The 22,914-nt window shown below is 43.2% G+C and overlaps 1 protein-coding gene across 3 annotated transcripts in view; it reads right to left on the reverse strand.

Moving 5' to 3' along the window:
• Positions 1 to 22,914, reverse strand: part of dmd (dystrophin) — a 320,865-nt gene that overhangs the window by 37,777 nt on the left and 260,174 nt on the right. Inside the window, exons 61-68 of one of the 3 annotated variants that reach the window (XM_027291475.1) lie at positions 22,733 to 22,889; positions 18,950 to 19,061; positions 16,065 to 16,333; positions 14,851 to 14,997; positions 12,947 to 13,009; positions 10,332 to 10,395; positions 8,421 to 8,484; positions 5,664 to 5,699 (exon numbers count right to left, since the gene is read on the reverse strand). In XM_027291475.1, coding sequence (XP_027147276.1) covers positions 5,664 to 5,699; positions 8,421 to 8,484; positions 10,332 to 10,395; positions 12,947 to 13,009; positions 14,851 to 14,997; positions 16,065 to 16,333; positions 18,950 to 19,061; positions 22,733 to 22,889 — 912 coding nt within the window. Of the gene's footprint in view, positions 1 to 2,493; positions 2,757 to 5,663; positions 5,700 to 8,420; positions 8,485 to 10,331; positions 10,396 to 12,946; positions 13,010 to 14,850; positions 14,998 to 16,064; positions 16,334 to 18,949; positions 19,062 to 22,732; positions 22,890 to 22,914 lie in introns of those variants that run through there. The other 2 variants (XM_027291477.1, XM_027291476.1) reach the window with 2 other exon arrangements.

Raw genomic sequence — 22,914 nt, forward strand, 5'->3', positions numbered from 1 at the left:
AATCACTCTAAACTGAATATTTTGAAGTACTGGACTGTTGATCAGGCAACACAAGCTGTTTGACGACATCACTTTGGCCTTTTTTTCCCGCAATATTATCGAGCAATAACAGTCAGACTGATCAATAATGAGCTGTGGTTACAGCCTTGCGTCATATGTTCTGCAGCAGAACAATCAAAGCCGTGAGTGCTGCATTAGCTGAGCTGTATCTGCAGTGTGAAGTGAATATGCCCCGGTGACAATGATGGCATTGTCATTTATATATGATCAGGGCCTGCTCACTGTAGAGCTGGAATATGAAAAACATACAGTCCTCATACTGCAGAGGTTGGACTCCGGACAAAAGAGCTGATTGAACCCAAGTGGAACAAAATTCATTCCTGATACATTTTACTTTGTGACCTTTGGCGAATGTTTTGCTTTCACAGCCTCGGCTTGCTGTAATAATCAATGTGAACTTGCATGAAAGGAGAGCGGGAAAAAAATCTTTTGATGCTTTTGGCTTCCGGAGGTTGAAACCACCTCTAAATACGCGTGAGTCTAGATAACACATGGGACTCAACAACATTTTAAAAAGCAGCAAGATCCGTCATAGGCATCATCGCCACAGCGGCGATTCGAGTGTGTGTGTGCGGGTTATCTATCCAGACTGACTAAAGACTTAACACTCCATTGGTTTAACGCTCCACGCTCACTAATAACCAATAAGTCTGTACAGAAGCCACTCTCATACATGGAATCCAGGATCTACTTTTTCCTGAGTGGATCTGGTGTGCTGAGAAAGTCTGGAAGAGGAAAACAGAAGCAGCTCTTCTCCTGTTCTGCAGAAGAAATTCACATTTTACATTTTGGGTTTTGAGCTGCAGGATTGTGATGGGCTAATTATCCCCTGAGGACTTCGAGGATGATTATTAAGTGTCATATTAAAACTTTTCTGACTGCCTCTGCTCAAAATGTCTTTCCCCCGGACCAGCCCGACGTGAAGATATCTACGCCGGACTCATTTGTTCTCATGCTCGTACAGAAATATCACAATCTTCTTGATGCCCGTGTCATTTATTATTCAAAAACGTGACACCTGAAGAAGTCTGCGGCTTAAATGTGGGAAAGTTTCTTCCACTGCTGTCTCTGAATGCAGAAACTCAGCCCCAGAAACCACAGATTAGGCAGAAATCGAGCTTGTGGTTGATAATCATCTACGCCGAACACAAAGACACCACACACACGGGCTACAACAGTCATGCCTGAGCATGTCAGCACCACTATCCAGCAACCAGAGTTGAATGTGTGTGTGTGTATGGATGTGTGTTAAGGCTTTTTATCCATCAGCTGTATTTAATCAGTGCACACACACACACACACACACCTGCAATCACATTGGTGCCAAAAAATCTGCACCAGCAAGCCCGCATCCAACTCCTGAAGTACACACACACACACACAGATCCATGTAGTCAGTGCAGGACAATCACATCCCACTTCAGCAGCTAAAAAGATGACCAGCTGATGATGTGCACCGCGCATGAACAACACATGAAGCCCAAAGCCCGCTGTTTGCGCTGAAAAATGAGGCCTGGCGTTATTTCCCGGCTGAAAATAGACCAACGCAGCACATCACAATCACACACACACACACACACCGTGCTAAAAAACACACAGTGATCCAGACGCGGGCTGCTTTGCTGGCACGGAGGTGATTGTGTTTGCACCTCCGTGCCTGTGAAGGAATGCAACACAGTGATACACCGCCGCTCTGCTCTGCTCGGCGGGGCTTCTTTCTCTCTTGCACCGCACACGCACACACACGCATAAATTAACGCAAATCCCCATCGGGCCGAATTCAAACACATACGGGCAAATAAACAAGAGGGGCTCCGTTTGCTTTGGAGCATTCAATGTCCTCGTTTATGTTCCAACATGGCAGCGACTAGAGCCGGCGATCAGTGCACAGAAAGGGGGACAGAGTCTGTTTGGAGGATCCGGAGAGGACAGCGGCGAGGAGAGAGGCTCGCTGGCCGCACACCGCGCCAGATTCCTCGGCTACGACCGACGACCAACAGCCGCTGCGAAGGAAGGGGGGCTGGTTGAGTTTAATGGCTACCAAGTTGTACAGTTTTCCTCCCTTTTCATGGAAAAACTGACATCCTCTGCTCTCCCATTCATACACCGCATGCTGTATTTCAACAATAAATCTCCAATGCATTCACATGACACCTCACAACACATTTCAGCATGCTACATCCATTCAATGTGCATTTTGCACATATGGGTTAACAGCACACAGGAGGGGAGGAAGCTGAAATGTGAATGCATCTTTGTCCAGTTTTTAAACACTCACACACATTTTGGCGTATATGCTCCGACTGTGTGTGGGATCTGTGCCCCGGCTCAATGTGTTGTCTGTGCGAACAGGTTTACTGCATTACGACCAGCACAATTACCATCACCATTATTTATCGCCACCATAAACGCTCCCCCAGCCCCAGCACTCACTTCCGAAGCTGCTCCCGCATCGCCGGCCGATCAGAGCGCTCCGCGTCCGCTAGAGATGAACCGATTCCCGGGCACAACCGAGGCGATATCCCGACCCCCTCCGCGGTCCGACCAAGCGTCCTCTACCAACGGAGAGAGGCGTCCGAGATTACCGTGTGTAGCCTGTGTGTGTGTGTGTGTCGGTGTGTGCTCCTCTGCAAGCGGCAGCGGTGGGTTGCAGAGGCTGACTGGCCAGCGAGACACGAGGGTCAATCCCGGCGGAATACGCCAAAAACCATTTCCGCTCACTCCTTCACAATAAAAGCTTCAATGAGACAAATACAGAGATTTTTTTTGTAAACTCAAATAAAAATTATGTTTTTTAAACATATATAAACATATAGCTGTAGGTGTCTGGGAATTGCAACATGTGGCTAAATATAAATCTCTAAATATAATAATCTTACTTGAAAATAATGAATTTAAAAAACTACACTTTCATTTCGTAACCTAAAGGTTATAGAGGGTAACCCTAACCCTAACCCTAACCCCAACCCCAACCCTAACCCCAACCCTAACCCTCTAACCCCAACCCTCTAACCCTAACCCCTAACCCCAACCCTCTAACCCTAACCCCTAACCCCAACCCCAACCCTCTAACCCCAACCCTAACCCTCTAACCCTCCGGGGAAAAAAACACCTCACACCTGTTTAACCTCTACTGTATTTAACTTGTAAATGGAATAGGCCCACAGAAATGTCTTTCTTTAACATGCACAACTGAACACACCATCATCAAAAATCAAGATGACAAAGGCCCCCCAATCCCTGTTAATGGCTGGACAAATTACCAAAGTTTAATGGCTGCACAAGATACGCTGGAATGAACCAACACTGAACCACCCAACACGGTCGACGCCTTTATTTTGAAATTTACACCCAGCACATTTCCGCTCCGCTGTTGTCTGCTGGTGGGAAACTTGACGCAGCTCCGCTCAGATGAGGCGGAGCTCAGGCTCCCTGCCTCTGCCTCCCTTCCCCCCATCCCGCTGTTTCTGAAAGCAAAGGAGCCTCGACACCATCCGAGGAGGTTTTTCACCTCCCTGAGAGAGAGAGAGAGAGAGAGAGAGAGGGAGAGAGGAGGGGGGCTCTTTGCTTTTCAAGACAGATTCCCACATTCAAGGCCATGGAAGAGAGAGAGAGAGAGAGAGAGAGAGAGAGAAAGAGGGACAGAAAGGAAGGAGGATAGGGAAAGAGGAAGAGACAAAAAGGGAAAGGAGGTGGAGAAGGAGATAGAAAAAGTGTGCTCTTTTGCTTTGAAAAGGCACAAAGGAGAGAGGAGAGGAGTGACAGGAAGAGAGAGGGGAGGAAGAGGAGGAGGAGGAGGAGGAAGGGGGGTCTCTTTGCTTTGGGAATCAGTGTTCAAGGCATGAGAAATGTAGGCTATGTTGCACCAGCAAAGATCGGAGAACAGCCTGTAATTTATAGGCAAGTCTCAACTGTTATTTTATCCCACCTCCAACAGCATGTCTTTATACCTGAGTGTGTGTAGGTGTGTGTTTGCAGTGCAGAGACAATGAGAGACTGAGGTGGAGGAAGAGGAGGATGGAGAGAGGCATGGATTCAGCACATCAAACAGTTCCTCATTACTGATTTCAAGCAGTCGGACATCACTCCGAGGCTGACTGTGTTTGTGTAGGAGGTTTTGTATTTAAACTGAGGACTCCACCTGTGGGGGAGCATTGCAGTGAAGCAAATCAAACACACCCTCAAACAAGATGTGTGTGTGTGTGTGTGCGGTGATGGAGCAAAGTGGATGTTGCAGGTTTGAGGAAATTATCTCCAGAAGCAGACAAGTGATAGTGCACAGGAAGCAGTTGGTCGGCCATATGCCGTCGCACTGTGTGTGTGAGAGTGTGTTTGTATGCATGGCACACAGTGTGGCTGTGCTGTTACGTGTGTGTAGGCTATTGTCTGAGTGGGCGTGTTGTATGTTTGCACACTAGCTGCTGCAGTGTGTGGAGTCTGCAATGTGTGTGTGTGGACACTATATGGCCAAAAGTATGCAGACAGCCCTGTAAGCATTTTTTCATGCTTATGCTCCAACTCCAAGGATCCCAGCTCGGTGTGGAAGAACTTAACTGGCCTGCCCAGTGCCCTGACCTCCACCCAATCCAACACCTGTGGAATGAACTGGAACAGCCAGGTTCCAGTGGCCAACCCCACTTATGCCCTCGTGGGTTAAAGGCAGTGGTTGAAGAACTATACACGACTTAAAGACTTAAAAAATAAAAGCAGCAGAGGCCAAGCTATTCTGACTCTTCGTCCATAGTATGTGTCAAACTCCTAAAACACTAGATACTACATTTCCCATGATGCATCAATTACAATGCGTTATATGTTCCCAACTGAGTAAACACCCCCATCTTTCAAACTCTACAGCCCCAGTTTGTAATGCAGGTGTTCTGTAGTCTCCAAGACCAAACGGAGATTAACCCCAGTGACATCACTATGACATCATCAGGGTTATGTTTTTCTGACATGAAAAAGCTCTTCAAGAGCAGCCACAGACGACATCATACAATGTTTTACCAGCCAGAACTGACTTAAAAACACTGGTTACGGGAGCAGAATGGCCTTTATAGTAATGCTGTGACAATGTGAAGCAAGACATCATATTTATCATGAAGCTGATCAACGGAAAATGATTTTCATTATCAGTTTATCATAATTTTTTAAGCAGATACACAAACCAAAATACTTGATTTTATTCGTTCTTTCCACTTTCTCCAGTGACAATTTTACCGCACATGAACTGATTCATCATGAAAATGATTGTGGGAAAAGCCACAGTGAAAACAATCGCCGGCTGCAGCCCTAAGTTATGAATCCATCTCATCTTCAATACATTTGTAAGGAAAATAAGCATAGCTGTCAGTAGCATAAAATGAAACCAGTCAAGTGAAGTGCCTCGAAATGATACTCGAGTAGAGTACTTGATTACATGAAGAACAGTGGAGGCTGATGAGTATGAGTGTAGTGTTTGGTGTCCACATATTTCTGGCTATCTAATGTATTTGTGTGTTGATATACGTGTGTATTCTATATGAGTGTGTGTGTGCGCATGTGACGTGCAGTGAATGATGTTCATGTGTATGTAAACAGTGTGTGTGTGGTCAGCTGGCACTCACAGCGTCTCGGTCCTCGGGTCAGGTCCAGCTTTCTCTCTGCATGTGGAGAGGAGAATCTGTCACTTCTCTCCTCCCTCCCTGCCTCCTCACCTCCTCCCTCCTCCCTCCTTGTCTGAGTTGACTGTGTTTGTCTCACTTCCAGTTAATTCCACGTCAAACAAAGAGCTACTTCAAAACTCTCCAGATCAACCGAGCATGTCGCGCCAGTTCCATGCAAGCTCCCACTCAGTCATCAAGTGTTAACCCAAACACGCCACACTGCTGGTTACTGATTATTAAGCCGGGGCACTCAGACTGTAGAAGCGGGAAGTGAGCTCGGCCAATCACAGCGTGGGATTATACTGACCAATGAGTCAGGAATGTGAGGCAGAGTGCCTTTAACTTCACAGCCGGGCTAGCTGATGAACTACTAAGTTAAGCCAACACACTGGCGAGCTATTATTATTTATGTCTCCATTCTATTCTGTACATCTGCAGTGTATGCTCTGCTTTGATCTGGTGCATCCACTTGAATTTTAAAGACGTCCTGTGGGTCTGAACAATGCTCGGCCAAGCAACATAAGTTTGGAAAGTCGGAGCCGCTGCCAGGTCTGGCAGGGTTGAAGAGGCTAAAGCCTGTATGGATTTTTTTTAGTGTTACTCTAAACTATTTAAATGAATGAGGACATCGTCGGCCGCTTTACAGCTTTACAGCTGCAAAAAAACAAAGTGTCCAATCGTGCACGATCATTTGTGGCCAAATGATTGCGGCAACATTCGGCTAATTATCTCTCATGTTTAACTCGCCGAGATTCCTTTGCTGTACCAACCGTTTGTCGGCTGTTTGTCGGCCCCGCAGCGCTCAGGCAGAAGTCGTAAGACTGTGCTTACTACTGTGCTAACACACCCCACCTCCAAAACTTCTGCTATCTGCTGATGAGTAGTAAACAGCCTCCCAGAATTCACCAGAGCACTGCAGTGCAAACAGGGACTCAACTGCTCGACAAGCATGTTTCCAGACTTAATGAAGTAAATAATGTCTACATTTTTTAACCTGACACACAGTCTTCTGGCAGCAGCAGACTGCGGGCTTACTAAACATCTGGGTTAGCTGGCTGTTTGGAGACATACTGTTTCACACATTCTCTGTGTCTCTCAGTTAAGAATAGGCTGAGACTGAACTAAGGGGACTCAAGTGTGACGATGACTTCAGCTCATCATGTTGGAGGATTTAATGAGTTTAAAAGCAGGAATACAGAGTGTCTGCATGTCTGATGAGAAACAACGATCATAGCTTCAGGATAAAATACGACTGGGCTGCTCTGTAAAAGCACCACAGAGCAAATATTCCTATAAAACATAATGCTGCCCTGCTGATATGTTAAGGTGTCCCAACCTGACACATCTGTTTGGGGTCTTCATGAATGGATGTGTGGATGGAGAACTGGGTGGGTAGATGGATGGACAGATGGGTGAAATGTCAAGAAATAAAAAGGCAGACACAATGACTACATGGATGAATACTACACTGACTGTAGAAATATAAAATACAAACATATATACTTTCATCTTCCTCCCTCAGTGGGTAAAAAAGGTTTTTATCCTGTATAGAGCTTTTGTGTTTCTCTGTTTTGTTCCTGCGTCTCCTTTTTTCCACAGAGATGTAAACAGAAGACGGACACGGCTCAAGCAAAGAATAGCAGAGGAACATAAAAGACACCAGAGGAACATAGAAAAGAAGAGAGAGCATCTCATGAAATGAATCATCCAGCCCTTTCCTGGAATATATAGGAAGCGAGGAGTGATCAATGATTGAAAGAAGAACCAGACTTGAAGCCGTTTTTATTCATACGTTTGAGAACAACTGTCGCTGTGGATGGACGTGTTAACATGAAGCACACATAGATGATAGATGCTTTGTGCTCACAGGGATTCAACCATTTTACCATCTGATGGGTAAAGATCAAAGATCGTTTTTGTGAAAGAATATTTTGAAAAGTTGCGTGTAATATTGTTTGTTTTGTATTTATGATTGGAGTGAACAGAGGAATCTATAGACTGTAGAACCTCAAACAGCTTTTTTTGTTCCGTTGTTTCGACTTCAAAACTGAATTTCAACAAAGTGAAAAGCCACGCACTTCTGCTCCATGAAATAATTCATTATATCTCTATAAATCTTATTCTGAGGCGTGTCAATAAAGGACCGAGCAGGCACCATGAAAGATCGTGGTGTGTGTACAGCGAGCTGATGGTCAGCCGTCTCCTGCATGTGTGTGTTCCTACGTTTCCTGGGCGACGTTCCTCTTTTACAGCGACATCTGTTTTTATTAAATGAGCTATTTATTCTGAGTAACAAATCAGATATTAATTACTCGGCAGCACATTTAAATCAAGATGTTCTTTCCCCAAATCCTGTGTCATCACCAGATCCAACATCCACATCACCCGTTGGGTGACTGCCGATTGTGATTAACCCAAATATCTGCCACTGTCCACCACCGTGATGAAGGCAAGGCACCTTTGGTAAACAAAGCGAGGTGTACTGGAGCATCTTCGACCCAGGAGACATGGAATGTGGAGACTAGATTGTATTTTTAATTTTGTTCAGTCTATGGAGGCACATTTCTTTACTTTATTGTGACTTTAGCATCAACGCAAAGCACGCCCAACTTTGTTAAACGGTTAGTAAGCTCAAATTATTGTGCGTAGTCTATGGGCCTGTTATATAAAAAGCAGTGAAGAGTTGTGCTGGGCCACAGCTCAGAGGTCAGTACTTACTTGATGTAGTATGGCACGTTGTTTGGGGAGACGCCCTGCTCGAAGGGACTCTCTACAGATCCTGCTGAGACAGAGAAACACGGGTCACGGCGGCTGTTCAGACTGTCTGCAGGCTGTTTCACTTCTCACACACACGCGTTTTACTGCGCCATCAACATCCTGTAGGTCTAACTGCATCATGTAGGAAGTGTGTATGCAGCAGAACCCAAACATCAAGTGTAATGAAAAGTCGTCTTCAAAGTAATATACACGATAATGAAAAACAGCAGAAAAACAAGAAATATTGCTAATTATCTCGCTTATTATGCCCACAAGAGTTGGCACGCCGACCATTAAAGCAGGCTGTGCTTTCTGGGAATTGTCAGCACAGTTGGAATGCATCTCTGACCAATCAGATGGCTTGGCTCAAACTACCCGCTGTATAAGCGTTATTGTGCCCCGTGGGTAAAATTTGCCGCAGTTAAAAAACAGAGCGATGCATCGTGGGACGGCTGCCAGAACACACGCGGCGTATATCAACGCAGCAGCCAGATATGAAAAACATGTGCAAGCTCTCACATTATCATCATCATCACTGTCATCTTTATTAGACGCCCATCACCATCCGTCCATCCCTCTCTTCTATATGATGTGACACTCTGGACGTCTTCATTTGACCTGGAAGGAATATTTCAGACTCTCCTGATGTCATATTTGAGCTGCTCTGAATATGTTGCTGCCATTTCAGCACTTCATTTGTGTGTGAAGTGTCAGTTTCACGTTTGTTTTTGAAGCCCCGCAGTGGTTCTTCAGTTTTAATCACCGCCATGAGTGTGTGAGTGATGTTGTGATCTTTTGTTATCTGCGCTCTTTTAATTACTCTGCAGACGAGCTGTAATTAAACTAAAGAGAATTGATGAAGCTAATAGTTTGACGATTTGCTCCAGGTGGACATCTTTAAATGGCAAAAAAAAATCATTGTTACGATCTTACAAGTTTATGCATCATTAATCTGCAGTGCTGGATCTGTATGTTTCCCTATAAAGCACATTCCCTCTGTCCACATTTCTACATGCAGCAGTAATAGGTGGCTCCAGGAAATGAGAGATAACAGCAATAAGACAGAGTGACTTGGTTCTGTTGCAGTCAGTCTTAAAAGCTGCTGTTGTTGAAAATGATATCTGATATCTTTGTCTGGATTATTTTGAAATGAAGAAAAAGGACTGACTCTAAAAACTCTAAAGTCTGCCAACACGCTCCAACTGTACTTTAAAGGAAATGTTATCTATCAAAGTCAAACTATATTATAATTATATATAATTAGAGAACTGCTATCAAATGGTGCCCGAAAAAACGACAAAATGAGTTTGAGATTTAAAATTGTCTTATTGTTGTTTATTGAGGATTTTGACAGAAGGAGCTGGAGAGAGCGTCCTCATCCTGTATCCATCACTTTAATCAACGCACCAATCAATGAGGGGCTTTCATCGATACGCTCCCATCAATATGTGACTGTGATACGGATGAGCGCCTCGGTCATATTGGGTTAAGTGCTGGGTCATATTGGAATTCAGTGATAAAAGTAGATAAACAGGTTGCATAAACAGGTCGATACACCATTATAGACTCGATGAGCGGCCAAACGAGTGACTTCTTTATCATGCTGTCTCCCTCTCATCATTTATTCAGTTATTCGGTGACCCGATGACAGTCGAGTGCTGTGTCACTCTTTCGCTCTCCAACGTGTCACTTATTGAGTGTCGCTGAGTGAGACGCTGTCAGGAGGTGGGTGCCTCATTTTGTCTAACACGTTCTGGCTTATCGCGTCCGCGCACGCACAACCTCTCGAGTATCTTGTCAACAGTGTGACATATGCAGGTGGGTATGTGTGTGCACAGTGTGTGTGTGTGTGTGTGGGTGTGTTCTACTCACCGTGCAGAAGGCCAAAGTCCCTGTGAGCGTCCGTCAGCTGCTTTAGGTGTTCCGAGATGGACATCTGATGGAAGAAGAGACAGGGAAACTTATTTGTAGATTGATTAATAGATTGATTAATGGATGAGGATTTCTTGCCAGATTCACTGTTCAGTAACTGTTAAGTTAAGCTAAGTAACACTGAGATTTGTATGTTAATTCATTCAATTTATGCATTTTCAGATTGTTTACTTAAAATGTACTTATTGCAATGAATGCAAAACTTTATTTCAGAGTTTTAACAGCCATGGCTGCATGTTTAGATAAGTGAATAACACTGGTTATCTCGTTATCCTGACATCTGTCAATTGATGACACTGATGGCTAAACGATCGTGTCAGAGCATCTTCAAACTGCAGCTCTGTCAGGGTGTTCCTGGTCTGCAGTGGTCACTACCTATCAACAGTGATCAGAGGAAGGAAAAGCAGATGTGAAATATCACAACATAAGTAAAGGTAAGTAAATTTTATTTGATCTTAAGAGATTTAAAGTGAATCTTTAGTCACTGTTTGACTTTGTAAAGCAGCACTGCATCTACTGCTTCTATTATTTTGCTTATCTTATTTAAAAAGCTTGCACGTAATCTAAGTTCTGTATCTTTAAATCAAACACAAGACATGGCGAGAAATCCCCAAGAAAAGAAGAAGTATAATCCAGAGAATCGACCATTTGAAGACCAGAAAAAAACATTCAGCCCCAATGCTTCCTCAAAATAATGAATAGCTTTATAATGTGGTGATGGGAATACACTGGAGGGTGATTTTTTTTGTGTGTCATCGTGAATATCTATATTTATGATATACGCTCGGCGGTGAGGAGGAGTATGAGGATGTGCAGGCTGAGGGAAAAGGAAGTGGTGGGAAGGAGACACAAAGACAAGCATGGAGAAGATAATTGAATTTGTAGTGGTGGAATTAGAGAGGATGCAGTCTCCTGTGAGTCTCCTTCAGCTCTGAATGAGCTGTCTATCTAGATGGAGTTGAGATAATTGTGCCAAATCAGCACGGCTCTGTAGGTACACGCAGAGGAGGTGGGGTGGGGAAGGCCCACTGGGGTACACACACTTGTCTCTTGGCTCACAGATTACCATCTAAACTGGAAACTCTTAGCTCGTCACTGATCCAAATCTAAACACCTGTTTTTTCTTGTAGGCACTGAGTACACAATATCGTATAGTGTACTGTATGGAAGCATCGCTGGCATGAAAATCATATCTTTCAGCTCTGATGATTTCCATGTTTAAATACTGAAAATCCAAAAGCAAACAAGTAGAACAGCTGAAAACAAAACTATGACCTGTATTCAGACAGCTGTGACTGAGAATCTGACACACTGTCAACACTTAAGTTGAAGGTAAGTTACTGAAAAACTATGTTCTGGTTGCATTTCATATAACAAATGACAAATACTGAACATACAGTATGAAAATACTCCCAAACATCATAAAAACATCCAGGCAGGGGAAGAGAAAAACATCTTTTAGGTCCTTTCAGATGAAGTACAAGTACACACACACAAACTCTTTACTATAAGACTAGAGTACAAGCTATTCAATATATGTACTGTTAGGGTCAGGGTGGACAGTTTGCTGTTACTTCAGAGGTAACAGATGACGACTCCTTAAAGCCAAGTCAACTTTTCAGCTGTAGAAAACTCTGGTTTCAGGAGGTTGAGATTACAGCGTCGCAAAGTACAGCGTTGCAAAGTCATCTACGAGGAATGTGATTGGCCATTGGTCCATTCCACCTCATCATCATACATCGGGGTCTATTTTCGTCAGATGTGGTGAATTAGCCTCCTAACAACTACATGAAATCACAAGAGATTCACCTGAGCTAAAGTCAGCCATAATTCATGCATCCAAAATGTGTGTCAATACTCGAATGGACCACCAAACACTCAACCTTAGTGAGACTGAACTGTCGTTATCTATGAGACAAATGTACCTCTGACTGCTTATCACTCCTTTTTGCATCAGCTGTAAAATCTTGCAGCCTCAGCAGACATGAATACTTTACAGCAATATTCTGACAATCTGCTGCTTCCATGAAGCCTTCATAATGTCACGTAGAATTCACAGAAAAGCCGGCTGATACTTGCAGGCATGATCTCGGTCTGGTACCAACACTTGGCAGCTAGCTGCACCCTGAACATCCCCGGAGGTGCCAGCCGCTGTGTGTCTAGAATCACTGATGCCTCCTGACACAGTGTTCAATGATCTAATGTTCCCGGCCGCTGATTAGTGACACATTTTTGTTCTGGGAAGTAAAAAAGTGAATCATTGGAAGCTGGAAGGCGTCTCAACTTTTCTTTGATTGAGGTCTTGAAGCTGAGGGAGTGAGATGGGTTATTATCCAGTCTGAGTGGACAGATTGGCTGATTAACTGTCCAGCCTTTCATCCATAACCCAAATGAGAAGGCCAGTGATGACACATTGTCAGAAAAGTGTGTGTGTGTGTGTGTGTGTGTGTGTGTATGTCATGACATGAGATGAAGAACAGATGAAGATGAAGCTATGACAGCGATGACCAGTCCTCTTTTCTTTTTTTTTTTTGGAAACCAAACAATGAAATTACCTTCGAGTCCACCTCACCCAATCCATTTCTGCCTGAGTTGCTTTTCCCCGTATCCACGGTAACCTAATCAGAATCGTACAAATGAGAGGAGCGGGATTGTTGAGGAGGAATTTGTCGCAATTACTCAGAGTGCACTGTGTCCCTGCGCCGACCAATCAGCTTTGACCCTATGTGCACTAAAGAACACCGTGCACCAAACTAAAGTGACCTGGATGTGCAGGTACCACACAAACACACACACACACTCACCTAAAATGTAAGCCACATTAACTAAAGCAGAAGACATCAAAGCACACACACAAACACACACACACACCCTGCCATTAAAAGTGATGCCAAAATTCCTGGGCAAGCAGTCTGCTCCCAGTGAACCACCTGCAATGGAAAGTGACTTTTCCAAAACTGGCAGTTAGATCCTCTTTTCTGTCCAGATGAAATACTAAATTGTCTTCACCATTTTACATCAGCTCATGCGTATCAGGAAAAATCCCTTCCGGTCTGAAAATGAGTGTGTGTTTATCGTGCTGCTAAACGTGAAAGTCCCCTGCTCACAGACATGAAAATAAAATCCATTCATTCTTATATATTTTCCTTCAAACATGCTCTTAAATTCAAGAGAGCTTCTGAGGTCATATGAGGAAATACCAGAAATGACTGGAGCAGCTGAGCCGTGAACATGCTAGAGCTGGTGATCCACCGTAGCTTCATTTTCTATTTTCTCTGTACTGTGTTGTTTGCTCCCCCTTGACATTTTCTATCATTTAATTGTTCGTTTTAAATTGATTGCAATAAAAATAATTTGGTATTATCAACTGAAAAATATGATAATACAGAAGAGGGTAGTTTTAGTCCACACAACATCTTGATATGATGTAACACCAGTGATTCTTTCTATATTTTTGCATTTAAACAACAAGAATAAAGCTGCTCTATTATGTGGCAATATTTAATCTTTCGTTACAAATGTTAGATTGTTGGTAATATCTACTGTACTAGAGATATTCAGGACAATACAACTACAGAAGGTTTTGCAAAATAACATTTCACCAAGTGAAATGTAGGAATGTTTGAAAACAATGATCAATATGGCAGATGTATGGTAACATCCTTGACTCTGATTGGATGTTCATGCTCTGGTAGTTGTGTGATTAATCATGTGATCGTTTGAGCTGCTCTCAAAGGATACTTTGTTTGAGTTATGTTGAATCTGAATTCCTCTGCATGACGTGCTATTTAAATGACCGTCTTTACTTTAATAAATACAGCCCAGTGGAAGTTTCTGCTTCTCATATAACCATAAATTACATCTCTCTTTCTCCCTCAGTCTACCTGCTTCAACCACACAGATGTGCTCACCTTCACTACAACACAAAGGATTGTGTGTGTGTGTGTGTGTGTGTGTGTGTGTGTGTGCGTGCAAGCATCTGCTCAGGTGCTAACTTCAGAGAGTCTGGCCGTCTGGTCCCGTCACCGTGGTGTCACCACTGCGCCCATCTCCACCCGGGACTCCTTGGCATTAGTTGCGTCTCTCTGGCAGCTGATTGGCTCCATCTGTCACCCCCGGTAACAATCACTGTCCGACTTCCAGCATGGCTGCCACCGGGCTTATTGAGACTGATTGGAGCACACCCAGTGCTGCCTCTGATCACCAACACATGGTGTTTGTGTGCGCGCGTGTGCTTTTTGTCTTTATTACACCTTTCACACAAAGTAACACACACACACACGCTCACAGGTACACAGACACACACATAACTGCAACAAGAGAATCTGGATTTGTCGTGAGACTTGCAGTCGAAACATAAGTTTCAGTCCCGTTTGACACACACTATATGTACACATCTGCAAGCGGTTTCCAGTGTTTCTACACCTGAATAAGTGTGTGTGTGTGCATTAGTGTGTACCTGGAGCAGCCTCCAGCGTGTGTTGAGATCATCAATACGTTCCAGGTTGCTAGGTGACAGCTGGATATCGTGTGGACCGAAAGTGGACGCAAGCTGGTTCATGTGTGTTACGTCGTCCTTTATCGGAGCAATCTCTTCCTGGAACTCCTGGACAGGTGGGAAACACAGACAGGTTGTTAGTAGCTGGGTTCACACAGATGCATCTATCATGCAAAGCTCTGCTTATTTAATGCTCGCTGATGTATGGAAAACTCTGACGGGCTTACAGTAAGGAGGATAAATGCAACGTGAGGGGCTTTCACCATGGCAACCAGTGTAACTTTAACAGCTGATAAGATGCAAGGTGGGCTAACTCTTCTATATGTGCCACTTGAGCTGTGATGCATGGAGATTAAGGAGGTAATGTGCATCCAGGACTTCAAGGGTTTAACACCAGTGATTCATTATCAAATGTTTTTTTAGACTGTGGTTCATTCATTACAAACAAATGAGACTGCCACTGAGGAGACCAGTTTAAAAAATGTGCATAGCACAGAATACTATTTGCATTTGATCTGAACATTTTGACAGGATGTTCCACCAGCTGCATTCATCTGGGCTGCAAACAACAAGAATAAAGTTGGTTTATTACATGATGTCTACAAGTAGCAGAATTCCTCTCTTTATATCTATACATTATAAATATGTGGATTGTATCCATGTTGTCTGCTAGATTGCTGGACAGTATTTTGGTGTGTCTCCATATTTATCAGAGTGTGATTGAGACTTTTAATGAACACTTGAAATAAGTTCTCTTCAATCAACGGAGCTGCTGCTTAAAGCAGACGTCACAAATTAGTCCAAATTAAACCGGAAATCAAGCAGCGAGAGTTTTTAAAAGCTTCATGAATATGCAAATCAGCAAGTGTGGATGTCATTCTGACATCAGTTCTGTATTAGACCCATATATATGCAAATAGAAAATGGCATACGCAGCTTAGAACAGCAAGAAAATAGAAAGTATGAAAACTAAACCATGTTTTGAGTTTCTTCATCAGGTTCAGAAGCTAGGTACAAAATGTTATTTAGCAATCTCTAAAGATGCTGGTAGGCTGACATTTTAAACTTAAGACAGAGACATGGTAGTTGTTCCCCCCTTATGCTAAGCTACGATAGCTGGCTGTTGGCTATTTACAGCAGAGATGAGAATATAATGACACATGACTCAATCTGACCTTGACTCTCTCAATGTTCTCCGGCAGCGAGTCGATCAGCAGGTCACCAACAGGTTCCCACGCCTCCTTCACCATCTCGGCCTGCCTCAGCTGTCCATCCAGCAGGTCCTCTGCCTCCTGGAGCTCCATCAGTCGATCCAGAGCCAGCTCCAGCCTCCTCTGCCACTCGGACGAGTCGGCGCTGAGCTTGTCCCACCTGAATATAACGTCGTCGGCTTCTTTGCGCAGGACTCGCCCCACGTTCTGGGCACGCTCCTCCGGGCTGATGTCTGAAGGTTATGAAAAGAACAAGTCCTGAAAACACGCCTGGTGTGGCACAAATCTGTCTACCCATACAGTATGTGACTAATCATATTTAAAAAATACCTGTGGAAAAAGTCTAGTCCTGAATTATCTAATAAAATAAATAAATATTTAATAAAGGTGGTGTCTGCATATCTTGGGATGAATCAAATGCCTTTGATACAATAGAGATTTTCCTCTGATGGCCTTATCAACATGTGAAGGTAGCTGTTGTGGAGAAATGGCTGAAGTCAAAGGTCAATGGTGAGGTCAGGATGGAAGAAAGTGTTCAGGAGCCTCTAAAGTCTTATGCTGTAATATTTATTGACTTGTAACTTGGCCAAGGAGAATTAGAGACACTCTCAAAGTTCATCAGAAGTGCCTGAGTCTGTCTCACATTCTGCAGAAGTCATGCTGGTGGTCAGACTTTACACCCCTACAGATAACACCACAAATACTATACGCCCATAACTAGTCAAAGAGAATGTTTTTACCCATCCAAGGCTGGAGACACTGTTGTCCGTTAATTGGAACATCAACAGCAAGGTATCTATTATGTCTATGAAGGCAGCATTATGTCTCTTTGACCCTGGTCACCACAGTGTTGAGATAGACTGGCACCTGCTGTTCTCAAGCAAAGCCAAACAACTAATACTGCTGAGGACCTCAAGGCCCACACGTGACCTTGTGTAACCTAAGGAGAGAACATTCCAGAACAGTAGGGATGGCCAAATATGAATTCCTTCAAGAATTAATTCTGGACCTTGTCCTGTTCACCATTTCTATCAATGAGCTTGTCTCTTCAGTGTGTGATTGTGAAATACATCTTTATGCAGACGATGTTGTTTTATATCGAGATGGGGATTCTGTCCAGTTATCCACGGAGAAATGAAAAGTCTCCTTAAATGCATCACAAAATGTACATGTTCACCTTAAATTACCTCTTAAAATGAATATTTCTGTATCATCAAAGGGTCACATGATTACTTGTATGTGAAACCGGGTCTCTTGTAGTGATGAACCCACAGATGGTTATTCCTAACTATGCTCCTTTTTTATTTCGCTTAAGCATTTTTTACCTCACTGGTTCAACTTCATTATTTTCCACAGCTCTTGTCGGTGTTGGTTTCAACCACAGTGGGCAGCTTCTTGTCAGCTAAAAAGCTGTGATAAACTAAAAAATCCACAGCTGTCGTGTACTGATACAAATGTTGTTCAACTATAATTGGTGCATGGCCTCCCACTTAAAGCCAGAGGGAAAAGCAAGGACACGACCACGAACACCAACATCTCTCATGTGAAATAACAAAAGAGTTTTAGCTTTTGCAGAAAATACTGTGTTCATGTCCAAGACTATTACTCATAGCACAAAGCTGATTAATCAGTGTGTTTTAATAACATGTAAGAATCTATTCATTTGTACTAAATCAGATTTGTGGGTCGATGAAATGAATAACTTTGATTGCTGTGTAGAAATTCATTTTGTAATAAGGAGAAAACGTCTGCTGCTACATGAATATCATTACTTAAAAGAAGAAGAGCTCCTGCAAACGTGTTTCTGCTCTGTGGCCGCTTTGTCTGACGGACATTCTTGGAAAACTCCTGAAGAGAGATACTTTCATCCTCATTTTGGAGCCCCTGCAGCTTCTTTCAATCTCTTGTCATATCTTTCGTTTGATTGGTTTGAAATCATGCTGTGATTGTCCATTGAACGTCTTTACCTGCACTCACCCTGTTCGGCTGTTATTTAAGACATGGCCGATGGAGTTTAAAAGCATTTCGCCTCTTTTAAAGCAAACACAAGCACAAGCAGTAGCTGTGACAATGAAGACCAGCTCCTGAGAGACTGTTTCACTCATATGTCACACCACTCGGGCTGTTTGTGGAGACACAGGTTCTCGCTTCGGAAAGCCAGCTGAACTCCACAAAATGTCATCTGCTCAAAGGCATCGTGTTAAATCTGTTTTTTAGACGTCCCCAACCGCTGCTGAGTCGAAGGTCTAATCGCCGGGACAGAATGACTTTCTAAGAGGAAGTAAGTGCTTGTTTCCCTCGCTGCAGCAGTGATTAACAGCTGGATTTCACTCTTTCTTTCTCTGCTCTCCGAGTGTGTTTGAGTTGGCAGTTGAATGGGTTTAATTGGCCACAGTTAAAGTCCAGCTGTTTTCTAAGAGTCTGGTAACTGGGCTGCTGCCATGGTGCAGAAGGTGCTGCAGGAACGTGTGTGTGTTTGTGTGTGAGTTAACCTCCATGTGTGGTTGTTACCAGACTGTTACTAGGGTGCAGAGTTCACTGTGCGAGTCATATTTTTCTTTTATGTAGGACTTCACGTGTTAGGGCTGATCACGGTGCTGCCCTTGCAGAAAATGTCACTAATTAATCAGCAATGTCCTGTATTTACATTCCAGCTTATGCATTTCAATTGCAGGTACAAGGTGTGTTCAAATGTAAATGTGTCTTGGATATAATAAAAGAGCTTATGCTGCTTACATTCTGAATGCATCCAACAGGAAACACATCAAAGTAAGTCTGAAGTGCTGCAGGGGGACGATCGTAACGAACGGAGCCTTTATGAAAATGTGAAATTTCTTCTTTTTTTTTACCTCTCTTCTCAGGTGATGGTGTATCTCGGGGCAGCTCTGACAGAAAGATTCCCACATCGTCCAGAGCCTTGGTCACAACCGGCTCCTTAGCTCTCAAGTCCCTCCTGAATCCCTGTGACACACACACACACACATACACACACAAGCACTCATCAATACTTTGTGTTACTGCTCCTTTTCTTCAGTGTATTGCTGCCATGTGACAAGATATTTGTCACATACAAATGATAGAAACGTCTTGTTTCAGCATCTCTAAAACTTTCCTGATAAAGTCAACATATGTATGTCATGAAAAGAGATACTGTAGCCGATATTGGCTACACAAATCAGCAGTGACTGGTTTACACATGTTTGTGTTTAAAAGGCGGCGCAATTTAACACATGCCTTTTATGAATTACTAAATTCTCACATAATAATGATCAGAGATGTATAGTAACGAAGTGGAACTACTTAAGTACTTTACTTAAGTACTAAAATGCAGTATCTGTACTTTTTTGGAGTATTATTTTTTCCCCCAACTTCCACTTTTACTGCACTACATATTTTTGATGAATTTAATACTTTTACTCCGATACATTTTTCATGTGCTGAATCGTTACTCGTTACTATTGTAGCGTCCAGCCGGACACGTGATGAATGACGAGGCGATATTGAACAAACTGCATTTATTGCTGAACGCTTTGGTTCCAGGACTCGGTTACTGTCGGTCGTAACCATGCCACAAAATCAACACAACAGTCCCTGTCTCCAGCGCCGGTCCTGGCCACATTTGCGCCCTGGGCAAACCCCCCCCCCCACCGAGGCGAACATTTTCTCGTGCGCCCTAACGGCCGCCCATGCGCCCCTGGAAGCGTGCGCCCCCATCGGTCTGTCCGACGCCCCCCTCTGCCTTGTCAACACCCCGCTCGAGGTTTTTTGCTTTTTCGGGCGTTCGTGCGCCCCCCACGGAGAATGCGCCCTCGGCGGCCGCCCACATTGCCCATAGCTAAGACCGGCCCTGCCTGTCTCACACATCAACCTCGCTCGTGCGCCGTACGTCATACACCTGACGCACCCAGGTGTGCTCTCTCTCACCTGCTGCCCCGCCCCCTCGCTCTCGCATCCATTCAGACGCATTCACAGACCATGGGAAATCACAGAACTCTACCATGAACATTGTAACACTGTAACATTAGAAGTTGTGCCTTAATAAATATTTGAAATAATATAAACGACAGTACTTGTACTTTTACTTGTACTTTTACTTTCAGTACTTGAGTAGCAATTTTTTACATACTTCTACTTGCAATACTTAAGTACAACATTTTTTGGATACTTTAGTACTTTTACTTAAGTATGGTGTTTAAAGAACACTTCAACTTCTACTCAAGTCAGTTTTTTGATATAGCACTTGTACTTCTACTCCACTCCTTTACTCCAGTACTTTATACATCTCTGATAATGATGCATAGGTGAGCAAAACAATAAAAAAAAGCAGCTCATAGTCATAATACATATTAACAACCTGCCACATATCCAGATCAACCTTGTTATTATTATGATTTTTAACCTGCCTCAGGTGTTTCCTCACTGCACAATGGTGAGATAACACTCCCTCAGTTTGTGTTTTTGTTTATAAAGGGGGTGTTTTATTGTGTGAAGCACTTTCGTATTATAGTTTTGTTCTAAAGAAAAAAACCCGTTACCATAACAACCAATTGTCAGCTGTTCAAGCAGCAGTAAGACATTGTCAAAGTTTGCAAAGCTCTGTGCAGTCCATCACTTCATCTGTGTGCTGCTGTGTGACCGATCATCACCCGGTTATCTCTGACAGTCACATTTAGGGCGGACTATTCTTTTATGTGTCATCTCTGTCAATGATTACTTCTGAAATATGTTAAAAAAAAAAAAAAAAGGTCAGTGACATGACATGATTTACTAAAGTGTTTTAACAAATGTGTTGGCTTTGTATTGCTAGCAGGTTAATGTAGATAACACAGTGATTAATTATGTATTCATGAGCTTGTGTCCCTGGGACATTTCAATTTTGGGACCCGAGATTAAAAAAAGCGCGAGAGCCCCTGCTATAGAGATGCATAAAACAGCCTGAGGAGTGAACATGATGTAATAAATCAAGTGTTTTACATAGTTAGAATAGAAGGTTGTTGTTAGGAAGTCTGTGTGTGTGTTCTGTGTATGGCTGGATGAACAGTTAAGATTGTGAGTGGCTCTTCATATTAAAACATATCTCCGTTCATTGTGAAATGCTTTGACTAAAAGCTTTTTTCTAATGCATGTCTGAGAGAACTCACCATTTGGCAGAATCATTGTGGTTTTATACATGAAATGACCAAATCAGCAGAGCCAATCATCTCGCTTGTTTGCATAAAATGGTGCACAAAATGGCTTTTTCATTTAACCTGTCCGGATCTTTCCATTTATTCTGAGCCTTTGATTTGCATGATGTTAGTCAGAGACAGGAAGTCTGTCTCGAAACATAAACGGCTGCTTTTGCAATGAAACCACAAAACTTTTCTATTATGAAGCTATCAAACAGGCCCATTTATCTGTTGCTTATTGTGCTGGCATTGAGCTGAAGCTTTCTAAAAGTGTTTTCTTTTATTGTGACTCTGAGCTACACTTAGTTAGGATTAATACCATATTATATTATGGCTCTGTAGAACAATTATTGGAATAAGGTGAAGTTTTATGTGTTTTTATCCCTCTGCTGACTCAGAAAAAATACAACAAAAATGCAACACTGTCCTTCAGGGAGTCCAAAATAATAAAACTCTCTGTAATTTACTATGTAAACTGCCGCCAACTGTAGCTGCTGTTAGCTGATGTTAGCTCAATTTGTTAGCAATGGCAAAACTATGGGAATGGGAGCATCCTGTTAACCAACAATCTAACCACTCGTGAACTGTTCTATTCATAAACCAAGAGCTACTAAGTTAAACAGTTATTAGAGGCTCTGTGGAATAAAAGGAATTACATGATGCCTTGGGTGGGCTGGCTTGTCGAAGACAAAAAGGGAACTGTTTCCTCTTATAGGTGTGCCAAACAGCAAAACATAAAAGTCTCCATGATCTCACGCCGTGCCACCTCTAAGCTCTTCTTGGCAATAGTTTGGTTAACCGAGGAAGGAAAGACAATCGAGTGTGTGTGTTTCAGCCCTGATCTGAAGAAGGCCACTGTATAATGCATTTTCAGAGATAATGACACGATGCTCAATTACTAATAACTAAAAAGATCCACTCATGTTTTGTGTTTCCTCAAACTGACAAACTGTTCCTACGAGCTACTAGCACACCATCATCATGGGAAAGCAAAGACACGATTGTTGTCTGCTGCATATGCCATATTTGTGGTTGCAGCCATGAAATAGTCACATTAACATAAGGCTAACTGTTTCTCTCTGTTTACAGTCTTTGTGCACATAAGGCTAACTGTTTCTCTCTGTTTACAGTCTTTGTGCTAAGCTATCCTAACTGGCTGTAGCTCCATATTTCACAGATGTCATCTAACTTCCTGTGAGAAAGAAGATTTCCCAAAACACAATAAATCACACTGAAATATATGGTGGTTAAGGCAACACGTCCAATACATAACCCTTCACCTTTTCTGAGCATGGCCCTAAAATCATTTCTGCACAGTCCCTGACAGAAAGTGGACATCCACTCTCAGCCCATCTTTACAAATCGCTCCACAATCAGCAGTTACATTTTCAGACAAAAATGCAGCAGAGACAAGCAGTGTGTTTGTCTGTGTCCCACATAGTGTGTGTGTGTGCTTCCTCCTACCCGGTGTGTGTCCAGCTGTGTCTGCACGGCGGGGACATCGCCCCCTACAGGCGGCTCCTGCTCCAGCTGTTGACTTTTAAGCCTCAGCCAGTTGAGCAGCTCCTGCAGCGACATGTGGAGCCTCTTCCACGGGGCCATCTCTGAGTCCAGGTGGGCCCTTGACACACAAACATAAGTATTTT

Source organism: Larimichthys crocea, chromosome XIX (assembly GCF_000972845.2).
Source record: "Larimichthys crocea isolate SSNF chromosome XIX, L_crocea_2.0, whole genome shotgun sequence".
Lineage (NCBI taxonomy): Eukaryota > Metazoa > Chordata > Actinopteri > Sciaenidae > Larimichthys > Larimichthys crocea.